Below are 8,132 nucleotides of genomic sequence, written 5' to 3'. Positions count from 1 at the left end.
CTGTAGAGTGGAGGTTTGAGACTTGTACAAGCTGTTTAGCATCTGTCCCCAGGCTTCCTGTGGGAACAGCAGAAGTCAGAGTATGTGCCAGCCGTTTGTTGCAGGTAGACTAAACCACACTGTCTGGCTTTTCTGGTTTTGCCCCCTGTTTCTATATTTAGGGTTATTTTCCTCTAAGGTCATCCTGTGGAGTCTTCAAAGTCCAGCACAGTTGAAGGACTTGACCTCTAGACACCAAATAAGCAGCCTCTGACTGATCATACAGAATACAAGGGTCATCTGGTCCAACCTTTCTAGGCAAAACACTACCTATACTCTACTGGCTGTCCCAGCACCTTGTCCAGCTGAATCTTAACAGTGTCCAGTGTTGGGGAATCTACCAGTTCCCTGGGGAGATTATTCCAATGGCTGGTTGTTCTTACTGGGAAAAATTCCCTTTGTGTCCAGTCGGAATCTTGTCAGGTGTAACTTGTGCCCATTGCTCCTCTTTTCCATGTGACTGCTTGTAAAAAGGGAGTCTCCTTCTTCTTTGCAGCCACCCTTTAAATACTGGGACATGGGGATAGGATAAGGTCTCCCCTGAGCCTTTTTGTTTCTAGGCTGATGGAGTTCTAGTATACATCACTTTAAAACAGGGAGCAAACCTTAATACAAGACTACAAAAACACATAAAATTCTTTATGATGGGTGCTTTGGTGCTTTACTGTTTCCAGGCAGTTTGCATCAAATTCTTTTTAAATATACTATTAACTGCCTTATGGGTGCTGGAGTGTGCTCTACAAATCTGTGAGCACCATTTTTGACCTCTGGATTGAGTGCAAACCCAAGGGAAAGCCCAACTTGGGATCCTCTCTTAATCGTCCTGATCTGTGCTTCTGAAGGTAAGTCCGAGGCTGCAGTTTCATCAGCTGGTAAGTGTGGTTGTAGGGGGTCCAGTTAAAAACCAACGTTGCAGGCACTGACGACAACTAGCAGAATTGAAATACGTATCTGTGTTTTGTGTATAACAGTGTATTTTGTATATAACAAAAGAAATCAGTCTAAAAGTTAATTCAAGAGCTGTGGAGGCAGATCTATCCCAGCAGAGAAATGTTGCCAGGCAAGATCTATTTTTTTGGGTTGATATTTAGAAGATGATCTTTATAGAAGGAATTCTTAAGTTTCCAGTAAGAAATCAGAGGCAAATATGGTATGTTAAACCTGGCAATGCAAGTTTAGGATGCGTGATCATGCAGGGCAGCTTTGCTTTCTGCTTTGCCATGCAGAACCAGGGTAATTAGCAACATGAGGCACCCCAAAGGGGCATGAAATATTTAACTTTTGGGTTTTATCCTTTGCCTTTTGCCTTGCTGTGTAGTTTGATACAGTTGTGAGTCCTACAGAGGAGTCCATCAATTGATGGCTGTGTAGCATGGGGTGTGGAAAAAGCTCAGCTCCTGGTTATTGCTTGAGGGAAAAGGAAACGCAGGAGGGTGAACACCCATAGAAAGCCCACCTATGGGTAGGAAATGCAAGAAGGAAGATGGGTCCTGCTGGGTCTCCCAAATGTTAACCCAGTGTTCAGGCAGAGCAGTGGGATGAGTGAGCTTCCAATTTTGGGGTGCTCTTGCAGAGGAGCATCACACTGGCAGCTCCTTGGTTACTCAGTGCCAGTGCTGTGCGAACTTGTGGGCAGCTGGTTCAAAACCATCCATGGACTAAGAGATTAAAGCCAGCACACTGAACTGTAACAATAACCATTGGGAAGGGTAGCATGGGTATGAAAGGTCTCACTGCTTCCAGGTGGAACTGAGGAGTTGTTTCACTGGCCCAGAGGGAGAAGAGTTAAAACCCTATTTAACACACAGGTCCTAATGCAGCAGAGCACATGGCTGTGTATTTAAGTATATGGATGCTCTCCAAAGCGTTACAGGAGCTACTCATCATTTGAAAGCAAAGCATGCAATTAAGAGCTGCTCTGAGCTGGGGCCATCCTGCTTCTCACAGCACCGTGTCCCACAGTTCTGGTGTTTTACTTGTCCTTTGTGTTTTAGTACATCAACCTCCAGTCTGCTTGAAGAGAAGCCATTCGGAGGAGGCTGCTGTAGGGCTATGGGTGCTAAGAGGCTTTTTGGGAAGGCATTGCTCTAAAGCCCCAGTGAATGGTGTATTTGTGCCAGGGGCAGGAGTGTGACTGGCAGAAAGGGAAGGGATGGAGTATGCATTTGGGACCCTGCGTGTGCCATGCATCTAATAAATCAGTTATAGCAAGTGAATGAGTGCCCATCAGTGTGCCTGTGGTTGGGGAAGTAGATTTTTATGGTCAGCTTGAAGTCTGGTTCTGGTAAAAGAACATGTATCAGCTGTTTTCTATACGTAGTGTTCCATACAATTGTTAAAAAGTCCTTAATAGAGCATTTCCTCTGCAATAGAAATGATTCTGGGTACCAATAAGAACAGCATAGGGCATGCACAACAGCTTTCCCGAGAAATCAGCTAGCACTTTAAGTGTGAGAGGTTCTTCTGGGCTATCATCCCAACTATCAGGCTGTGGAGAAAAATCACATTATCCCTGGGTTGTTCTTGGACCTTCATTTAAATTAATGGGTGCAATGCAACACGTGCTTGATCAGGTTCTGAGGCTTTTGCCAGCAGGACTTCTTAGAGCAAACTCATTAAGGCTGGTGGCTGAAAACAAGCTGTCATTACTTCACAATAAATCAGAAATGCCTGATTTGATAAAACTTGATTTATTCAAAGAGGGCTGAGAGAAACACACTTGAATTTATTCGTGCTTTCTACATTAGAATAATTGCTTGGAATCATACCGCTTAAATTTGGTTCAGAGGAGACCAAAATTGGCCACCTATCAAGGAATAAAATGCTTCAGCCTGTTGTTGAGTAGTTGGACTTCACTTGAGCAGAATAAAACACGGTAACCAAGACAATGACATGGAAGTGTTATCAACTGTGCCATTTCGGTGTAAAAAAAGCTTGCAAGCAGGCTCCTGTATATCCACATTTTGTCTGTGTGTGTAATTGCATTGTAAAACCTCAAGTTGGGTTAAATCAGTTATGTACATATATACACACAGCGCCTCAGCTATACTCTGCATGTTAAGAATACATTTAGGGGTGCAGCAGCTGACACAATTTGAACCCCATTCCTCAGATGGATGATCCACTAGCAGAAATAGGGTGTTGGACTCTGGATTTTGGGAGAGCTGCAATTTGGTTGCATGTTGGGCCACTGGACTTAGAAGAAAAGCCCTTTGCTCATTGTGGAGAAAGACAAGTGGGAATTGTGCTGTAACTGCAAGATTGCTAGAAACCAGCAGCTGTAGACTGGCATCTCAGCTAACAGGGTTAAAAGCAGAAGCTTTTAGAACATAGTGGGATAGCTAGTAATGTAAACCAGTGGGGTTTTCTGGCAATCAGTGTTGAATCAAGCTGTTACTGTATTGATAAAGCATGCTTCTAATCATGCTAGGTTTATATAAAGAGCAAGGAGTGGGGGTATTGTGCATTAAAGCAACTATTCCTGTAAAGCTGTTTATGGCTTGCAGAAGTTGCCTACTTTGTACTGAACTCGGAGCACTCTGCTCTCCTCTTCCCTTAGTTTACATGCTATTAATGGTATTTATTTTCTCTCTTTCCTTCTCCCCGTCCTGATTATTTTGGTTTCATGCCCTGGCAAATCATTTCCTTTGTAGCTTAAGAAGGTTGAAGGCAAATTCCTTCAAGTATTTAGTGGTTCACAAAACTGGTAACTTCAACCCTGATCAATGATGCAGTAAAACACCAAAGAATCCCCGATCTTAACAGAATCACAATCAGAAGTCTAAGTAAGTATTTTCCCTTTCCTCCTCCTGCCTGGCAGGGCTCCCACTGCATTACGGCAGCAGTGGAGAAAAATGGGTCTGGAAAGTAAACTCATACCCTCAGCATGGAACTGTTAGGTAAATATACTGTGGGTTTTTTACATTTGATGCTATGGTTTCATAAACGCGGGTAACAAGCTCCACCAGATGCCCAAATCAGAGATGGTTGTTAATGCAAATATCCTTGTATGGACACTGAATGGGTGGATGATGACATTTGCATACATATAGAGCTTAATCTGGAATCACTGGGTGATTTTGTAGCACAAAACTGCATAAATTAGCTAAAGCATTCTATCGAGTCCATAACACAGCTCTTTATTTACACCTATTCCCATTTGCACACAGCATATTGCTCAGCGATCTTTTCCTGCGATGCCGCCTATTACTCTAAAGAGGGTCACATCCATCCAGCAACACATGGAGATAACGCCTTATTGCACAGGGGCTCTGGTGCCTGCTACTGATGTAACCCATCGTTGCTCTCTAGAGTCAGACAGCTTGTGTCCTCCACGGGCTCTTGGCTTCTCTGAGCGATCTGTCGTAAGGAAGAGTAGCAAAGAAAGAGTTTTTCAGCTGGCAGTTAATGAAGAGCACAATGAATGTCACAGTCAAGAGCAGAAAGAAAAACAGGATGATGTAAGTCACCAGGTCTGGCTTATTTATTTCCCCTTCCTTTAACACCCGGGCTGTGGACATGTAGAGAGCCGAGGAGCTCACGGGTCTCGGCGTGCTGCTCAGGTAGGGTGTGTTGGTCTGAATGATGAGGTGAGCTTCAGTGGCGCTGGTTGAGTTTAGCAATTCACTGTACATGTTCTTGCTTCAATATCCTCCACGGTAGAAGTAAAGCAGGAGAGCAAACGCAGTCAGTCTTTGGCATAGGAAAGAAATTGTGTTCCTGCTTGTAAAAGGCTGAAAACCTGCTGCATTTTGTCTAAAAGCAAATGGATTCACTCGCGTGGCTCAGGGACCCTCTTTTAAATCTTCTTGGCTCATATTTACAGCATTCCCCCACAAACATGAATCACAAAACAATACAGGTACCTCGTGTCCTGGCCCTTGTTCCCCCAGTGCACCTCTCTTAGGGAAACACACTGGATCATCTGCTGGTCAGCCGGGATGGGCTGGGAGCGCCGGGAATCTGCCGGGAGCCCCGTGCATGAGAAAAGACTTTGCCTATCCCAGCCCTGGTGCTGTCAGCCGGGCAGTGAGGAGCCAAGGGTTTGGCTGGCAGCACTCACCGTCCACCAAGGGAAGTCACGATGGGATTCCAGCTGATTTTCCAAAGTGGGATGCTCACAAATCCGGGGTTAAACGGCATCCACGGGGAGACGCAGAGGCTGCTTTGAGATCCTGCTGGGTTTGCCGTCGCGGCTCTCTGCCTCGGGAGGCTCCGTGCTGTTGAAATCCCGGTGCTGTGAAGCATTAGTTGACTTTCTTTAATGCCAGTTAACGGCGAGCTGGGGAGCCAGTGTTAAAGCAGCTGAGCTTCCTGCTTGAGCTTTCCAAGCATTCCTTTCTATTGCTTGGAGAGAAATAAATGTAAAAGAAGATCAATCAACCAATGTCCCTTTGTTTAGAGAAGAAACACCAAAAAAAGCCTCCCCGGGGATGGGGGGGAGGATCAGTGCGTTGGAAACCTCCCCTGTGCCCTCGGCTCGAGCTGCGAGGTGGGACTGTGCAGGGCTCTGTCGAGCATCACTTTTCTCCCCTGACAGGGTCTCCACCGCAGCATCCCTTGCTCCTGTGGGAAGGGGAGAGCTGTGCACGGTGGTGCCGACCGCTCTGCAGCCCGTGGTGCGTCTGGCAGTGACACGATGCTAGAAAGGAAGAGATCTCCTGATGAATCCCTGTGAGTGCCTCAGGCTCTGGGTAGAGGTTTTGAGCTGGGGGAGGGCAGCAGAGAATGGGACACAAAGGAAGAAAATTGCCTCGAAACCTGCCTGTCTCCCTCAGACCTTTATTGTAATCAGAAAATGTCTCTTTTTCTTCATTTCCCTCCCTTCTGGTTGGTCCCCAGCACCCTCTCCAGCCTGACAATTAACATGTTAATTCTCTTTTCCCATCAAATTGCTTTTATGCTGCTATTAGCTGCTGGCCGCTCGCCAGCTCTCGCACTCCCCTGCATCAGATAAGCACTGTTCATACTCCTATTTTAACACATTGCACTTGGAAAAGGGGGACAGGGGACAAAGCCGGGGGGTTAAAAGAGGGGGGAAGAGAGGAGAGCTTGAGAACCGGGCAGGGCAAAGGGTAAAACACCTTCTGCAGTCCCAGGGTGCTGATCCAAGCGACCGCTGAAGCCGCTTATGATGAGCGATTGCAGGCGGCGGTCCCGGGTGGTTGAACGTTTCACTTAGCGTAATAAATGTTCCTGCTGGGAGAATGGGAATGAGGAGAGGAGAAATCTCCTGGTCAGTTAGATTTAAATGAAGTGTCTGCTGCAGGCCTTGGTCAGCATGTTCCTCATCTCCTGCCAAGCTCCAGACGCTCCAGTTAGAGCCCTTGTGTGCCCGGTGTGCTCGGGTGGTTGAAGGCTGTCACATCCCTGTTCGCATCCTCATGTATCTGTCCTTAGGGAAGCTGTTACCTGTGTTTTTATCTCTGACCCTTCTGAATTCACAGGTTTTGAAGGTTTTCCTTGTTCTTTGTTCCCCTCTATTCTTTTTCAGCCCAAGTGAGCTGACCCTTCCACATGCTGCTCTCCGCAGTGCCTTGGGGAGCCTTTTCCTGCCTGCACCTTGTAACTGTCCTCCTAGGGACACGTCCCCTGCCCACAGTGCCACAGCAGTTACACCTATTTACTCTGTGTGGGTGCAAAGAACAGGACACAGAGGCAGGCAGCCAGCACAGGGCTTGGAAAAGTCAACAGAGTCATAAAGCTAATACAGTTCACAAGTGTTTTACCTGCTGTGTCTCTTTGAAACAGGGGTTTTGAGCAGCACACATGGCTGGCTGCAGGGCTGGACCATCCCATCTTCAGCGCTCTCCTCCCTGATCTGTGTTTGAGTTTAACCAAACTTTGCATCTTTAGTTATTTACTTCATTGTTTCTATTAGCCTGTAGGAAAAGCAGGAAGGCATTAGGGGGGGCTGCGTGCTACAGATAGTCTGGGCAGTCTTAATGCCTTACATATTTCAGCTAAAAGTTTGTTATAAACATCTTCTCTGGAAATGTTGCCAACTCTGCAAGAGAGGGGGATACTACAGATGATGCACATGGATGCTGTAGCCGTGGGTGCATTTTCTCCCTGCACAGAGTGTGGTTTTGGGCAGCTTTGTGGTGCTTTGCTTGATGGCTCGGAGTCAAACTGGGTAGAGGTGGAGAAGGAAGGGCTCTGCTAGGGCTCTTGGTGGCTGTGTGCTCATCCTCTACCTGCCTCCATCCCTCAAGTCCATGGGGGTGTACCCCTGAGCCATTGGAGGTGTCCATGGAGGCAGATGGGACACTTGCATCAATGGGACAGTCACTGGGGTAAATCCTCCCGGTGTTTTCCAAGCACCCTTTGTGCTCACAGGCTCGGGAGTGCACAGAATTCCTCCTGCTTTTTGGCTGGCTGAAGCTGATATAGAGCGGATGAGAAGCTTAGGGACAAATCAGATGTGTTTTCTGCAGCACTTTATCCAGGCTTAATCTTTAAAGAGCTAAATTGCCATAAATAATACCTTAATTGCAAAAAGAAGAGCTGATCCTTTCCCTTTGTTCTCTTTAATTTGGGAAAGCATTTAAAGTTCCTGGTAATTTTTCCTCATTAACTTATTTAGTAGTTTTGTTCATGTTTCTTGTTTTCTTCTTTTATTCCCCAAGGTTTCCCGTATTTAATGACTTGTTTTGTAAGGTTTTATTTAATGTGCACTGGCAATGATGCTGCAAGGCCAAACACAGAGCCTCTGACACCAGCAGGAGCTTAACAATAGTAAACCTTAGAGCTGCAGCTTCCTGGTGTGTTTGGCAGATGGGTCAGCACCAATGGCCCTGCTGGCACCACCGGGCTGGAGAGGGTCTCTGCAACCTGTGCCAGCACCTCAGCACCCTCACAGGGAAGAGCTTCTGCATAAGAGCTCAGCTCAGTCTCCCCTCGGGCAGGTTCAAGCCATTCCCCTTGGCCTGTCCCTACAGGCCCTTGTCCCAAGCCCCTCTCCAGGTTCCCTGCAGCCCCTTTAGGCACTGGAGCTGCTCTCAGGTCTCCCCTTCAGGAGCCTTCTCTTCTCCAGGCTGACCCAGTCCAGCTCTCTCAGCCTGGCTCCAGAGCAGAGCTGCTCCAGCCCTTGC

General features: G+C 47.0%; 1 protein-coding gene across 1 annotated transcript; it reads right to left on the bottom strand.

Annotated features, from left to right (window-relative positions):
- Nucleotides 1-3,090: 3,090 nt before the first annotated feature.
- On the bottom strand, nt 3,091-5,130 carry SMIM32 (small integral membrane protein 32). The gene is made up of 2 exons (XM_065690588.1): nt 5,102-5,130; nt 3,091-5,001 (listed from the first exon to the last, which is right to left on the bottom strand). The coding sequence occupies exon 2, from the start codon at nt 4,671-4,673 to the stop codon at nt 4,353-4,355; it is 321 nt and encodes a 106-aa protein (XP_065546660.1). The 5' UTR covers nt 4,674-5,001; nt 5,102-5,130; the 3' UTR covers nt 3,091-4,352.
- Nucleotides 5,131-8,132: the final 3,002 nt, after the last annotated feature.

The sequence above is a fragment of the Lathamus discolor genome, chromosome 10 (genome assembly GCF_037157495.1).
Source record: "Lathamus discolor isolate bLatDis1 chromosome 10, bLatDis1.hap1, whole genome shotgun sequence".
In the NCBI taxonomy this organism is placed as follows: domain Eukaryota; kingdom Metazoa; phylum Chordata; class Aves; order Psittaciformes; family Psittacidae; genus Lathamus; species Lathamus discolor.
This window is presented reverse-complemented; position numbering and strand designations above follow the sequence as displayed.